Raw genomic sequence first — 16930 nt, forward strand, 5'->3', positions numbered from 1 at the left:
TATAGACATGTACTAGAACAGGTGAAATGTCAATGCTGCAACTTTTTTACTGTCTCTTGTGACTGCACTATTACTACTATCTTCCTTCTGTTTCTTTACAGGAAACTTTTAAAGCCACTTGTGTGTTTTGTTAGGGTTAGTTTAGTTAAAAGTAGGAACTATAAATCTGATTAATAATTAATAACACAATATATTGCAAAAGACCCACTGTGAACTGCTTTTGTATTGTGGAACTCCCACTGTTCCCCTAGTCTACTTTTGTACTCCATGAGGTATGATTTTCTGTCATTTGGCCTGAGGGAGTGCCAATCAGACTGATGGTCGTAAACTATATTCTCCTTATGTGTAAAGTCATATAAATTGTGTATGTATGTGCTACCATAATGTTATATACCTAAAATACACAAAAAAAGAAAATAACAAAGATGAAAATAAATATAAATAAAAGTTCTTAAAAAAAAAAGGAAGTTCTATTATTTTAGTCCCATTCTGATGGTGGAGACCGCTGGTGTAGACCATGAGGCTAAACTTCAAGGGGTATAAATATTATACCTTATTCCCAAAAGGTAGAGTTAGCAGACCAATTCAATGCAGGACTGTTAGGTAAGATATCAGAGAGAAAAAAAGCTGTTTCTACAAAGATGCAGACTGGATCTCTCTTTTTTGCTCAGACTTCTAATGGTCATTTATAAAGAAGGACTTTTAGAATCTAGATAGCCAAACCTCAAGAGAGATTGAGCCAAACCAAATTCCTTCAGTCAAGACTGAAACCCTGTGCTCTCACTTAGAACATAATTATATTTCAAATGAATATCAGAGATTTCAGAATTTTCTTGATTGAGTGAAGATCACTGCATGTAAATCAATAAATCAGATTTATCCTCTGACTCCAGAGAATTCTTCTATCAACTGAGATTTGGCCCAGGAGGATAGGAGTAGAGAGTCCTATTATTAAAAGGAAAATGGTCTCTTGTAGACTCAAGCCAACAGATTCTTCTGCTGAAGAGACTGAATTTTACAGTGAAGGTACTAGTAGGATATATATATATTCAGGGATAAGATAAAAGCCCCTCCCACCCCACTCTCCCTTTACATGCTGATATTGTCCTCTGTACATAGGAGGCAATGACAACATGGCGGAAGTTCAGTAAGAAAACGGGACTAGCAATTCCCTTTCTTAATTTTTTGTTGTTTTTAACTTTTTTTTTTTTCAAGTAAACTCTACTCTCAACATGGGGCTTGAACTTATGACTCCAAGATTAAGAGTCGCACGCTCTACTGACTAAGCCAACCAGGCGCCCCAGCAATTCCCTTTCTTGATAACAGTCTTATAAATAATTTTCTGTTTCCAGAAATGTGCACATTTTAGTCAAACACTACAGAGTTAAGTCGTCCGCCCCCACCCCCGCCCCCACCCCACGCAGTGATCTAAACAGGCTTAACGGTTAGTATTTTAATGAGTTGTCATTTCCTGTCTGATAAAGATTCTCACAGTATTTAACCACCAGTTTCCCTGGGGCCCAACCAATACTAGAGCTCTATTCATAGTGACTCAGAATGGATCTCAGACTCCAGGCCTGATTCAACAATGATAGATTGCCCTCCAAATGAAACTGTCTTTCCTCATAAGGTAGACTGCTCTGGAGAAGGGAGAAAGGGGGAATGTAGTTTATCACGCAATCTTTCTGAAGAAGCCAAAGGCCATCATGCTGACTTCAATTAATATTTATAGCCTTTCAATCCTCAGCGATTAGAAAGAAAAAAAGAAAGAAACAAATTGATACCTAATTAACCCAGGAATATGACAAGTAAATGAACCGGCACTAACTGCAAATCAACTTATAGTTAACCTAGTAAAAATGGGATCCCATAATTCTGTATGACTGGAATGAAAGGGTTATTAATTTTCCCACATAATTGAATGGAGAATCTGAATCTTTGAGGCTAATATTACAAGAAAAAATTGTTAACTGATGTATTCTACTTGCTTTTGGATCTGAAATGTGGTAGCCCACCCAAACCAAATTCCTTTATATCTTAGGATCTTGGAAGAGCACCCCAACATAAAGTCAAAATGAGGGGCGCCTGGGTGGCGCAGTCGTTAAGCGTCTGCCTTTGGCTCAGGGCATGATCCCGGCGTTATGGGATTGAGCCCCACATCAGGCTCCTCCGCTATGAGCCTGCTTCTTCCTCTCCCACTCTCCCTGCTTGTGTTCCCTCTCTCGCTGGCTGTCTCTCTCTCCGTCAAATAAATAAATAAAATCTTAAAAAAAAAAAAAAGTCAAAATGAAAGTTATGCACTACACTAAAAAATCTAGGGCTTTCTCAAATATAAAAGTTTGGGTTGATAATCTCTGGCACTAAAATTCATTGTGATTCAACCTCAGGATTTGGAATTAAAACATCTTGAATTTCACTCACATCTGTGTCCCTTTCAAATGACTGAAACCTCTTTTGTACTCAAGTTAGTCCATTGTGTGCTCTGTGGTATTATAAACACATGACACCATTGGTTTCTTAGCGGCTGGGTAGAAGGAAGACCATTGCTCTATCCAGAAACATCAGGTGTATTGTTGCTACTGGCTCACATCATACTTCCATCACAGGCATCTTTCAAAAAGAGAACTGGCACTTGCCCTTGATTTTGAACATTCAGAGCTGTTGTCTATCAGAGCCAGAATGGAGGTAAAATCTTTTATAATAATTAGTAGCTACTCTTTGAATTATGTGATCATTAAAGGGGCATTTTTGAAAACAAAACCTCAAATCAGAAAATAGATTTGAGCGGTAGGAGCCAAGCAGGCATTTATGTTAATGAATGAAGCCAAAGCTAAAGGAGTGGTCTATAAGCACCAAGTAAAAGTGATTGGCTGCCAAATCAAAACCCTGTAAAAAATAACGGATTTCAGTTCTAGAAAATGGCAAACTGGTGGCAGCTTTGTACAGTGACAAATCTGTGGCTGGCTTGAAGACCCACTGAGTTTTGTTTTTTTTTTTTAAAGATTTTATTTACTTATTTGAGAGACAGAGAGAGAGAGAGGGAATGAGCAGGGAGGAGAGGGAGAAGTAGGCTCCCTGAGAGCAGGAAGCCTGACATGGGGGACTCAATTCCAGGACCCTGCGATCATGACCTGAGCCTAAGGCAGACACTTAACTGACTGAGCCACCCAGGCGCCCCGACCCACTGAGTTCTAAGGATGAAATCAGCAACAGGGAACTATAGACCCAAGGTCAAGAATAAAGAAGAGTTTGTAGAATTGAAGGTAAAATGGCATAAAAACTTACTGACCTTTAGTCATTCAAAGTGGCATGATGGTGAGTGGATAAAAAAATGACAGTACTGATTGGAATTCAATCTTATCTCAGAACAATATACCTATTCCAATATTAGGCAGAAAATCACTAAATGCAGTATATAACTAAGAAAAAAGTCACCATCTCTGTCCTTAATGAACTTAATCTAGAAGGGTGATGAGAGAAAAAAAATGCATTTAAACCTACAGTACAAAGGCTAGTAGGTTTCTCCCTCAAAGTAACACCTGCAGTAACTAGTTACAGCTGTACAAGGTGAATACACTTGTGAACAAGGAGCGAACAGAAAGAATTTCTGCTGACTCCTTATCAAATTCACGCAGTAGGCATTTGAAACTAGCGCTCTTGTCCAAATCTACAACTTCAAGTAGATTACCTCACTGCTTTCTATAGGACTCCCTCAATTCCTCTTTTCTACTTCAAAAGATTTTGGAATCTTTACTTCAGTTTGAAGGAAGAAGTGGTTAAGAAAATAATCAATCCACAAAGGCTTTTAAGATCTTATCTCTTGGATCCTATCTCCATCTCTTGCATTTCTATGAATTTAACTTGTGTGTTTCAGTTTCCCCATCTACACAGTATCAGCACCTTACAGGTTTTGTTACGCATATTCAATAAAAATGTATGTAAAGCATCTGGCACAGCAGGTTCTTACTAAATGTTAATTTCCAACCCACATCCTTCCCTTTTTTCATTTCTATTTTCCATCTCTAGTCCTTTACTAGAGTCTTTCCCTCAGCCTAAAAATATACAGGTCTCTCCTAATAATGAATGAATTCATCTAATCAACAAATATTTACAAAACACTTAAAATATGTCAGGCATGACCCTGACCTGCCTTTTCCAAAACCAACAATTCTATGTAATACAATATAATTCAGTTTTAGTTTTCATCATTATACACAAATGTTCTAATTACGGTCAATAGTAACTTCCTAATACAATGACAATTTCTCATACAGTCTAACTTCAGAGTTCCTGCTTTATCCTTTAGCTATGTTGCCTCCCAATATCTTTAACAAAAATATAGAAAGAGAAGATAACAAATTACAGGAAAAGGGCATGAAAAGGAAGTTTTCCACCTGAATTGCAGTGTAAGTTACAGTGTACACAACTGAGTCTCAGCAGCTGGGGTGCTAAAACTTAATGTATCCCTTTTTCAGTTAATACAAATACTTGTATTCTACACTTCCGTAACTACTTCTGATTATTTTATAGTGATCAACGTCAAAGAGAATCAACTACATTAACCATTTTATATTTTTTAAAATGAAAGAATAGATTTTCTTTCTGTAGAAGAAAAAGTCCAGGCCAACATAGCTTATTCCAACCACTTGTTATAGAGTAAGGAACAAGAAACATAGTTAAGATTCAAGACCTTAATTACTCACTGGTTAAAATGATCTCTCTAGCCACAGGCAAGTCCAACTCTGAGGTCAAACACCAAGTTAACTCAGAAATAGGAGACAGCAAAGAGCATGGAACATTCTGTATCTGGTAAAAAGTCCCTGCTCCAGCCAACCCCCTCCCCCAAGTTCAATGATTGAGTTATGGAAACTTTCCTGTGTGGTAAAACTGGGGACTTTGTCTTCCAATAAGACCCTGGCAACCTGACAATGAGCCAATGTTCTGCATATGGTTTGTTACGAGTCATATGCTTAATGTTATTTTCTGGGAATTCTCATCCTCTAGTTGGTGAGAATACTGGAACATGTCATTTTAATCACAATTTTAATGTTAGGCTTGGTCATGCTCTTCAAGAAATACGTCCAGGTCTCTCTCATTGGAGAAAGTCTAAAATTAAATAAAAATTAATTTTAAATCTTATTTAAAAAAAAAAAAGACTGAAACAAATGTAATGTCTTTGAAGTTCTGAAGTTCTCTCTTTGGTTCGTTCCCTTGACTTATTTCAACCTAAGATCTCAAATAGTGAAAAACTCTGTTATATGTCTAATCTTTTTTGCAGAACCTTTCCTCTGTCCCCTTGCCAAACATACCATAAACCAAAAGGCTTTTACTCAAGGCTATTATCTGTATTCTAACATCTCAGAATATAAAACTGATTCATTACATCTGTTCAGATTTCCATATATAACTAGACAAACACTTCGATTTAGGAAAAGATAACAGAGATACCTTTCCCTAAACCTAATGACACTAGCAAACTTTCCAGAACTGTCCAAGAAATAAATCTACTGATTACTATTTCTTTTTTTTTTTTTTTAAGATTTTATTTATTTATTCGACAGATAGAGACAGCCAGGGAGAGAGGGAACACAAGCAGGGGGAGTGGGAGAGGAAGAAGCAGGCTCATAGAGGAAGAGCCTGATGTGGGGCTCGATCCCATAACGCCAGGATCACGCCCTGAGCCGAAGGCAGACGCTTAACCGCTGTGCCACCCAGGCGCCCCTACTGATTACTATTTCTAGTTGAGGAAATATTTACTCATAAAATTACAGTAAATTTTGAAGGTATGGCTTATATCCTCTCTGGGGCCTTAGGATTGTCATAGAATGACATACTGTACTAAAAATACCAAAGATCAAGGGTATACTTAGGGTATCATATTTAGCTGGGCCACTCCCTACTTACATTAAGACTAGAAGCCCTTTGGAAAGGAGTATTTCCTTCAGTCATCAGTACAGCAGTCATACCTCGGTAAAATTAATAGTAAACCACACCACCAGAGATGTAATAGTCAACACTAACTCACTGTTGGGGGTGGGGTAATGGTGGTAAGCACCTTGGCCTGGCAGGCCACAGGCATACCCATGGTGAGATTTTGCCTAAATTTGGTCCTACACAAAATTAAGTGATCTTATCAAAATTATCAAAACTGAGGGTTATCTTGCTTATGTCCAATCTCTCTTTTATTCGCTATTCCCTCTTGTGTTGTTCCCTTCATCATACTCTTAGTCTCTTTACTATGTGCTCACCTATCCTGCACTAAGAAATGCCCATGAATGGGGCGGCTGGGTGCCTTAGTCAGTTAAGCGTCTGCCTTCAGCTCAGGTCATGATCCCAGGGAACTGGGATCGAGTCTCGTGTCGGCCTCCCTGCTCAGGGGGGACTCTGCTTCTCCCTCTCTCTCTGCCCCTCTCCCCTGCTGCTCATGCTCTCTCTTGCGCGCAAGTCCTCTCTCTCTCAAATAAATAAACAAAATCTTTAAAAAAAAAAAAAGCCCATGAAGCAATGATCAAAACAGTAAAAACATGGAAACATTCCAAATGTTCATCAATGAGAAGTGGATAATTACCCAATGGAATAATATGTAGCAGCCAAAATGAATAATATTCAGCAACACACAATAATATTAGCAATATAATAAATGAAACGTCTGAAATGACTACATATAGTGTGATACCCCCCCTTTTTTAAATAAAGTATTTATTTGTCAGAGAGAGAGAACACGCAAATAGCGGGGAGTGGCAGGCAGAGGGAGAAGCAGGTTCTTTGCTGAGCAAAGAGCCCAATGCAGGACTCAATCCTAGAACCCTGGGATCATGACCTGTGCCGAAGGCAGGCACTTGGAACCGACTGAGCCACTCAGGAGCCCTGTATGATACCCTTTTAATGAAAAAAAACAAAAAACAAAAAACAAACCAACAACAAAAAACTAAAGTAGAAATTACATAAATGAGTTATTTATAACCACTCGGAGCCCTTTTCCTTATCAACAAGAGGGAAAAATATCCACCATATAGGGTTACAATTACAAGTAAATAGTAACAATAACTGTATGTAAAGTGCTCCCTATGTTCAAAAAGTATTATCCTTGAGGCTCCTGGCTAGCTCAGTCAGAAGAGTTTGTGATTCTTGGTCTTGGGGTCATGAGTTCAAGCCCCACACTGGGTGCACAGATTACTTAAATAAATTAATTAATTAAAAAAATAGTATCCTCAAGAATTATTTGTACAATCTTTGATGAAAAACTTCTTCCTGGTTCAAGGCCAGGATTTAGGCTTTCCCTCAATCCTCCCTGAGAGTACACAAAATAGTCACTTAGGAGTCTACCTTTTTATCCAGTCAACAGAAACTGAAAAATAAGATGAAAACACAGGCAACAAAACACTGAGATGGAAGGCATTTTAAAATCCACATGCCTTGGAATGTTAAACGACTGATATGAGTATGTTTCAACTAAACTGTAAAATATTTTGATACAGGACATTTCCCATTTGGTTGGAAGTTGGAAAGGTTGTCAGTGGCTTCCTGAACTGGAGAAGAAATGCTACTCAAAGAAACATTGTCTGAGGGGCACGTGGGTGGCTCAGTAGGTTAAACATCCAACTCCTGATTTCGGCTCAGGTCAGGATCTGGGGATTGTGGGATCGAGCCCTGAGTGGGAGTTGGCTTGGGATTCTTTCTCTCCCTCTACCTCTTCCCCCCCCCAACCCCCCCACCGATGCTTGCTCTCTCTCGTTAAATAAATAAATGTATCTTAAAAAAAAGAAAGAAAGAAAGAAACGTATTGTTTGAAAAAAGAGCAAATAGAAGAAATGCAGAGCAAATAGAAGAAATGCAGAACTCTGGGGCAGAGTTCATATTCAAATCTCAATTTGTTTTGTTCAAAAACTGTGTACTCTTCATATTCCACTCCCTAGGTCTCCTTTATTATTGGGGTTCATTTTTTGTTCTTCCTTTTCTTAGTATCTCATCATTTTAAATTTCAATTGTTGCTGACTTTTTTTCATCTTGTCTTTTGATTTTTTCCCCTATAATGGCAATTCACCACTCCCTTAATTGTGAGTACATAGTTTTAAATATCCTTCAAAAGGCTGTATTCCAAACTTTACTAGTTTAGTTTGATCAACTGCTAAACAATTTACAGTTTAATATTGTAAAGAGACAATTAACAATCAAAGGATAATGTTATTATAGCAAGCTATAGGCATTATTTTCAGTTCAACTCAACAATGGGTCTAGGGAGTCAACTATTCTTTTTTCTGAAATAAATTGCTAAACTATTTATTATGATATGTAATAATAAATTTATGTCTACTAAAAATTCATTCTCCTTGTATAACTTAATTTTCAGTCTAAGGTTAGTGAGTCAATTAATTATCATTTGAACGCTTGTATTTAAGAGCATTTCCTACTTCAAAATGTAGGAAAAGAAATCATGTCAAGCTCAACTGGAGAATCTGATTAAAAGATAATGTTAATCCTGACAAATATGGAAAATATACCCATTGGCGTCTGGTAATAAAGAATTATAACCATCTGCTAAGTCTGATTATTTATACTGTTTAATACACTGTCGAGAAAAGAAATTGATGAGGTAATCCCTATAGACAGCACTGGGGAAAAGATGAGGATATCAGGACATTCCAGTATCTATCTCCTGAAAACAATTTAAAAAATATGATACCACGCTTTTAATTCAATAAAAATTGGATTCTAGCAGGTCTTGAATATCTCAGGATAACCTTATGCAAAACCACCTTTAAGAAGGAAAAATCAGGGGCACCTGGGCGGCTCAGTTGGTTGAGCGTCTGCCTTCAGCTCAGGTCATGATCCCAGGGTCCTAGGATTGAGCCCTGCATCAGGCTCCCTGCTCAGTGGGAAGTCTGCTTCTTCCCCTGCCCCTACCCTCGCTTATGCTCTCTCAAATAAATAAATAAAATCTTTAAGATAAAAAAAGAAGAAGAAGAAGGAAGAATCACTGGGGCACCTGGCTGGTTTAGTTGGGGGAGCATGCAACTCTTCATCTGGGGGTTGCTGAGCTCAAGTCCGATGTTGGGTATAGAGATTACTTAAAAATAAAATCTTAAAAAAAAAAGAAGAAAGAATCACCAGATTTTTTTGAAAGGCTGTGCTACATGAGATAACAAAGGGAAGAAACTACTGTTTTTGAAAACTGTGAGAAATTCTAACTTTAATTTGTTGGCCTAAGATTATAAAAACTCTTTTATTTCTATTTACTGTAGATAGGTAATATAACTTTTGAGAAACTCCAAAGGCTGGGGAAACAGAAGATTCTGGGCTATGAAACGATATGCTAATTTTTATTAGCCAGATCTTTATTTGGACACCATGCGTTTATTATATCCACTAGATATTTATCAAGCACCTGCTAATGTCAATCAAGATGCCAGGTGCTACAGACACAACAGTGAACAGAACTAGGCATGGCCTTTCCCAGAAAGAAGCTTACAGGTTAGTGGTAGAAAGATAATAATCATATACCCTCAAATGTAAATGTAAAAACACAACTGTCAGTGCATGTAGTACATGCTGTTGTGAACAGACATCCCTAGAAAAGAGGATATCTGATTTAGTCAGGGAGGGCACTTTGTTAATGTAATAGTTGAAATCTAAAGGATGTTATCTAAGGGTGCCTGGGTGGCTCAGTCGGTTAAGCGTCCAACTCTTGATCTCAGCTCAGGGCTTGAACTCATGACCCTTGATCTCAGGATCATGAGTTCAAACCCTGCATTGGGTTCCTTGTTAGACATGGAACCTACTTAGAATGAATGAATGAATGAATGAACGAACGAACGAATAAATGATATTATTTAGGCCAATGGTTCTCAGTGGGGTTGGTGGTGGTAATGGAGGTATATGTGCATTAGGACATTTGGTAATGTCTGCAGACATTTGTGATTGTCATGGCTGGGAGATACTACTAGCATCTAGTGGGTAAGAGGACAGGATGCAGTTAAATATTTTACAATGCACAGGATAGTCCCCCATAACAAAGAATTAGCTGGCCTAAAATGTCAAAAGTGCAAAGGTTAAGAAACCCTGAACTAGGGGCACTTGAGTGGCTCAGCTGGTTAAGCGTCTGCCTTTGGCTCAGGTCATGATCTCAGGGTCCTGGGATGGAGCCCAGCATAGGGCTGCTCAGCAGGGAGTCTGCTTCTCCAGCTCCCTCTACCCCCCCCCCCGCCCCCGCTCATGCTCTCTCTCTCAAATAAATAAAAATCTTAAAAAAAAAAAAAAAAAAAAGAGAGAGAGAGAGAGAAGGAGAAACCCAAAACCAGGCAAAGGAAAAACCAAAAGCAAGTAACGACCACTGATGGGAGACTCAAGAAGAAAATTACAGGGGATACATTCATACAAGACTCTCTAAACCACTTTCAGGAGTTCTAGCTTTATCTTAAGAATGAAGGAAAAAACAAGTAAAGGGTTTCAAGAAGATGAGGAGCTGGGGGTAAGGACAGTGGTGGTGACATGTTCAGATTAATATTTTTAAAAGGTTACTGACTGGAGTATGGAGAACAGATTGGAAGAGAATGTAACTTGATGTGGGTAGATAAGATAGATAGTTACCTAATTTAACTATTTAGAAACTCCAAAGGCTGGGGACACAGAAGGTAGTAGTGGTGAGTATGTATAAATTGCTGAAAAGCTTAGCCCCCCCCTTTTTAAAAAAGATTAATTTATTTTACATACTGAGAGGGAGAGAGAGCGCAAGCGAGCACAAACGCAAGTGGGGGGGGGCAGAGGGATAGACTCCCCAAGCGACTCCCCGCTGAGCATGGAGTCGTGGGGAGGCTCCATCCCATGGCCCACGAGATTATGACCTGAGCTAAAACCAAGAGTGGGATGCCCAACCGACTGAGCCAGAAGGCACCCTGAAAAACTTCCTTTTATAAATGTTCAGCATAGGAACAGGAGAAGGGAAGAATGTACAGTGCTATACCCACAGTCACCCTGTAACTTGTGGGTTTGTGTAGTGGTCAGCTCTAGGGTTGGAATTCTACAGATGGAATAATAACTCTAAAAACAGATGAAATGTCTTCTTTATATTTAAAAAATAAGGGATAAGAATCTTTCTTTCTTTCTGAATGTGATGTATGGTGACCTGTAAACCAATTTATTTGTAAGGATCCAAAGAACAAAAAACTGGAGTAGTTAAATTTTAATAGACAAGCTATAATCCACGTTTATAATCAGAAGCTTAGGAAGTAATAAAATCAATAACTGGCCCCACTGAGTATATTCTTAAGAATATGTTTTCCTCTATTATTACATTAAAACCATAATAGAAAATAATAAATACTATTTTATTATAAAACATACCATATATAGAAGAGAATAAATATATACTGTATAGTTTAAAGAATAATAAAACTAGAGGGGCGCCTGGGTGGCACAGCGGTTAAGCATCTGCCTTCGGCTCAGGGCGTGATCCCGGCGTTATGGGATCGAGCCCCACATCAGGCTCCCCTGCTGTGAGCCTGCTTCTTCCTCTCCCACTCCCCCTGCTTGTGTTCCCTCTCTCGCTGGCTGTCTCAATCTCTGTCGATTAAATAAATAAAATCTTAAAAAAAAAAAAAAAGAATAATAAAACTAGGGGCACCTGGGTGGCTCAGTCTGTACAGCACGCAACTCTTGATCTCAAGATTTTGAAACTGAGCCCCCCCGTCAGGCTCCCTGCTTGGTGGAAAGTCTGCTTCCCCCTCTCCCTCTGCTGCTCCCCCTGCTTGTGCTCTCTCGCTAATGCTCTCTCTCTCAAATAAATAAATAAAAATAATAAAGACTAATAGTCGTGAACTCACTTCCAAAGGGCTATTTTTTAAAATAGCAAAAATTCTTATAAGTGTTTTTGTCTTATAAATGGCTTTTAAGATAAAGATTTATGCTAAAACTACATAAAGGGTACCTTCTACCACCGGGCAGTTAAATTTTTATTTTATTTTTTTTTTAAGATTTTATTTTTAAGTAATCCCTACACCCAATATGGGGCTTGAGCTCACACCTCCAAGATCAAGAGTTTCATGCTCTAAGGACTGAGACAGCCAGGCGCCCTGAGGAAGTTAAACTATTAAATGAAAAGAAAGCCTCTCACCTGTAAACACTGAATTAAAAAAATACATTAAAGTTTCATTATCTGACATTATACCCATTCTAGTTGCTAATTAATTTGATTAACTCAACAATCTTTCTTTACTGTTTTATCAAAGTCAACTTCACAAATTTGTGACATTACCATTTGAAGCATAAGTTAAAATTAATCTTACTCATTTCTATAAACACAAAAATAAAAGCTTTGGAAAGTCTAGCCTTTTAAAATGGCCTGATTTTTCTCTAGTGAAGTAATAGGTTCATAACTGACATATTTTGTAATATTATACCATCTTATCATACCTTATTTAATGAAATATCAATATTTTATGTAAGATTTATATTTAAATTAAATGCAACTGTGCATCTGGCATCCAATTTTGGCTAAAAATCATAGCACTGTACTAAAGCACCATGAAACTGTAATAATACACACATGTCTTTTATATAAAGAGAATTTCTTGCTTCTTTGGAGAAGCAACAGTCTCAAACTCCAAAGCTTTTTTTAAATCGAGAATTATATGACTTTAAAATTAAAATTTAATTAAAAATCTAAAATTAAATAAGGATTATCTGAACTTCATCTTTCCCTGCTGTAGGGCAAGAAAGTCTTCAATTTAATAACAGGGCAAAAGATTTTTCCTTCTCAAAAAATAAAAAGGTATTAGAAAAATTCTGTCCCAATAAAATCTTTTATACATTTTTTTCTATTCTAATAGTGATGACATTAATCTTAATCCACAAAGAATTACTCACCCAATGAAAGCCACCATCTGCTCCACTATGTGTTTGCTGAATGTTATTATAACGAAGATTTTCTGTAAAGAAAATACCAGTTAAAATAAGTGCTTCTGTTATCAGAGAAAAACCTCAATATAAATTCATAATAATTCTGATAAGAGTCTAAAGAGGCAAGGTGCTGCCCCAATCACAATTTTTAAAATTCTTTTAAAAAAACAAAACAAAAACACTACTTGCCTAGCAAATGCTACCTACTTTGTATTGTAAAGATGTTTCCTTAAGCACAGCTCTAGTCTTACAGGATACACGACCATGTCTGAGGGAAAAGCGTGAGTCATGAAACCCAAGGCTGGGTGGACATTCCCCATTTACTATGTATCTTATAACGGAGTCTATAAACTGAAGTTATGGGTTCCCATATAGTCTCCACTACTGAAATTAAAGCTGATCAGCCTGAAGACATTGGTCTGGGCTACATCTAATCCAGAGGATCCTGAAAAGCCTGTACATCCTTTATAGAAAGTTTATAGCATTAAAGTTTCATTCTTAGACCCTGAGTGATCTTGGACTTTTAGACTTACTGTACAAGCAAAAACATCAACAGGTTATTGAGAATCTTTATCAGACTTGGGTCATTTTCAATTTGGTGTTACTGAGGTACTCTCCATTTATTAAAGATGATGACACCTTACCTTACAAGTAAAGATGCCTTTAGTGCTAACAGGTAGCAAATATCCTCAACTCAATTAAATAAATGTTCAAAATAATACATAACATAAGGCATTTTTATGGATTTACAGGGAACGTGAAATGGGAAGGACACTTCTTCAATGTCCTGAAGCATTTTTCTAAAAAGATTTTATTTATTTATTTATTTGAGTGAGAGAGCCAGGAGTGGGGAGGAGGGGCAGAGGAAGAGGGAGAAACAGACTCCCCACTGAGTACGGAGCCCTATGCAGGGCCCCATCCCAGGACCCTGAGACCATGACCAGAGCCAAAGCAGATGCTCAAACAACTGAGCCACCCAGGAACCCTGCCCTGAAGAAATAAATAAATAAATAAATAAATAAATTTATTTATTTAATTTATTTTTAAAAAAGATTTTATTTATTTATTTGAGAGAGAGGAGAACGAGAGAGAGAGCATGAGTGGGGTTGGGGGCAGAGGGAGAGGGACAAGCAGACTCCCTGCTAAGCAGGGAGCCTGACACCCGGGGCTCGGTCCCAGGACCCCGAGATCATGACCCAAGAGGAAGGCAAATGCTTAACCGACCGAGCCACCCAGCTGCCCTGTGTCCTGAAGAAATTTAAAAATTTTTCTAGGGGCACCTGGGTGGCTCAGTCGTTAACTGTCTGCCTTTGGCTCAGGTCATGATCCGGTCCTGGAATCGAGCCCCATGTGGGGCTCCCTCTTGGACGGGGAGTCTGCTTCTCCCTTTCCCTCTGCCTGCTGCTCCCCTACTTGTGCTCACTCTCTCTCTGTCAAATCAGTAAATAAAATCTTTTTTTTTTTAAAGATTTTATTTATTGATTTGACAGAGACAGACAGCCAGTGAGACAGAGAACACAGGAAGGGGGAGTGGGAGAGGAAGAAGCAGGCTCCTAGCAGAGGAACCTGATGTGGGGGTCGATCCCAGAACGCTGGGATCACGCTCTGAGCCGAAGGCAGACGCTTAACGACTGTGCCACCCAGGCACCCCAATAAATAAAATCTTTAAAAAATTTTTTCTATACATAGAAGGATAGTTGTATATATATGTTGTATGTATATAAATGCTAAAAGTATTAGATATATATAAACTATATATGACATTAGTAGTAAAAATGTATTATACAAGTTCAGAAAAAGGAAAGATCATATAAGTATGATTAATTAGAGATTCAAGAAGGTGATATTAAAGTTTAGCTCTAGGGGCGCCTGGGTGGCACAGCGGTTAAGCGTCTGCCTTCAGCTCAGGGCGTGATCCTGGCGTTCCGGGATCGAGCCCCACATCAGGCTCCTCTGCTATGAGCCTGCTTCTTCCTCTCCCACTCCCCCTGCTTGTGTTCCCTCTCTCGCTGGCTGTCTCTATCTCTGTCCAACAAATAAAAAAAAAAATCTTTAAAAAAAAAAAAAAATAAAAATAAAGTTTAGCTCTAAAGGACTGATAATAATTCTCTTATTAAATATGAGTAATTCAAGACTCTCTCTCGAAATTCCTGATGATGACTGCTTACATTTTTGTTATTGTTTGTCAAATAATAACTTTAGCCTATGAAACCAAAAGGGAGGGAAGAAAAATAAATAACAATAGACTTCTTGTTATCCAACCCATTATGAATCTCAGGGAAGTAGCTAAGTTAGACTAAAGCATATTATTTCAGATAGAAGACTAATAAGGCAATGACATTTTCTTAAGAAATGTCCTAGTGTTAACAGAGACACTGGCAGCTGCACAGCTGGATATGTGTAATGAAGTAAGATGAAAAAAAAAAAAGTTCACAGTCCTTTTTGGTGTTTATGTATCTATTTTTTAAAAAGCTTTTTATTTATTTTACAGAGAGAGCTGGGGGAAGAACAGAAGGAGACGGACAAGCAGACTCTGTGCTGAGTGTGGAGCCTGACACGGGGCTCAATCCTATGACCCTGAAGTCATGACCTGAGCCACGAGTCAGATGCTCAACTGACTAAGCCACTCAGGTGTCCCCGTTTATGTATCTATTAATTTTAAAAAGATAGTACCTATCTCATGAAAAAAGCAAGCACATGTCAAAAACAGTTACAAGATGGATGATGATTTCATAAAGTGTTATACAAATGGTGTATGAAGATTATGAAACTAACAGGATAATTATTACAGATCATTTAGGGAGAAAAGCATTAATATATAGGGGTCCTTCTAGTTTCCATAAAAGCCAGTTATTGGAGCTATAAATCTTTCACTAAGAATTAGAGCTAATAGTTTTGCCTCTCAGTGATTTCACCACCATGAGTTTTCCCTACCATTATTTCCTAACATTGAAAATAAGCCAATGCCCAGATAATTGCATAATTCCATTGCTTGAAAACAAAACAAGACTTTCTTTTTATATGTAACAGCTTGAAAATTCACTGTGCTGGGCAAGACATTAAATGTGTCAGATATTTAAGAACATATGTCTCATCTCATTCGGGCTAGAGGTCTGAGTGGGGATTCTACCAAATAAACAAAAAGCACTGACCGCCAAACAGCCCACTCAACCATGTGTGCCAGAGGAAAGGGTTGAGTAGGGAAAAAAAAAAAAAAAAGATATGGGTGCAGGGAACTAACAGTGCCAAAATGAACAAAGAAGAAACTATCTATAAAAGAAGGTCCCTCAATGGAACGAAAAATCTTAAATTCATTTATTAAAAATTTACTGAGTAGGGTGGAGTGCTTGGGTGGCTCAGTCAGTTGAGCATCTGACTCTTGGTTTTGGCTCGGGTCGTGATCTCAGGGTTGTGGGATCGAGCCCTGTGTGGGGCCCCGCACTCAGCACAAAGTCTGCTTGAGAGTCTCTCTCTGTCTCTCTCTCCCTCTCCCCCTTCCTGTGCTCACACTTGCTCTCTCTAACAAATAAATAAAATCTTAAAAAAAAACCCAAAAAACAAAAAACAAATTTACTGAGTGGGGCACCCGGCTGGTTCAGTTGGTAGAGCATGCAACTCTTGATCTCAGGGTTGTGAGTTCGAGCCCCATATTGGGTGTACATATCACTTAATCAAATCTTAAAAAAAAATTTACTGAATGTCTACTACATGTCAGATGATATTCTAGGCACTAGCATACCTCAGTGAGTCAAAGACAAAATTCTCTACCTTCATGGAACTCATATTTCTGTGTATGTGTCTGTGGTAGAAAGGTAAAGAGGCAATAAACAACATACACGGTAAGTAAGTTATAGGGTATGTGAAGTATTGAGTATAAATATATTGACTTTGGAAATCCCAATGTAATAGTATTAGGTGGGCTAATTTGAAATTTTTAGGGAAAGTTTAACAAATAGCAAGATATCAATAAAAATAATATTTTTGGCTGTTTAGGCTGAAGAAAAAAAGAAAAGAAACAGAAGATGGGTCTGCTATT

General features: G+C 38.0%; 1 protein-coding gene across 2 annotated transcripts in view; it reads right to left on the reverse strand.

The window, feature by feature from the left end:
* Window positions 1–16930, reverse strand: part of VMP1 (vacuole membrane protein 1) — a 125271-nt gene that overhangs the window by 9756 nt on the left and 98585 nt on the right. For both annotated transcript variants that reach the window (XM_019803877.2, XM_002923315.4), the window contains one exon: window positions 12862–12923. In XM_019803877.2, coding sequence (XP_019659436.1) covers window positions 12862–12923 — 62 coding nt within the window. The remainder of the gene's footprint in view (window positions 1–12861; window positions 12924–16930) is intronic.

This window comes from Ailuropoda melanoleuca, chromosome 13 (genome assembly GCF_002007445.2).
Source record: "Ailuropoda melanoleuca isolate Jingjing chromosome 13, ASM200744v2, whole genome shotgun sequence".
Classification (NCBI taxonomy): Eukaryota; Metazoa; Chordata; class Mammalia; order Carnivora; family Ursidae; genus Ailuropoda; species Ailuropoda melanoleuca.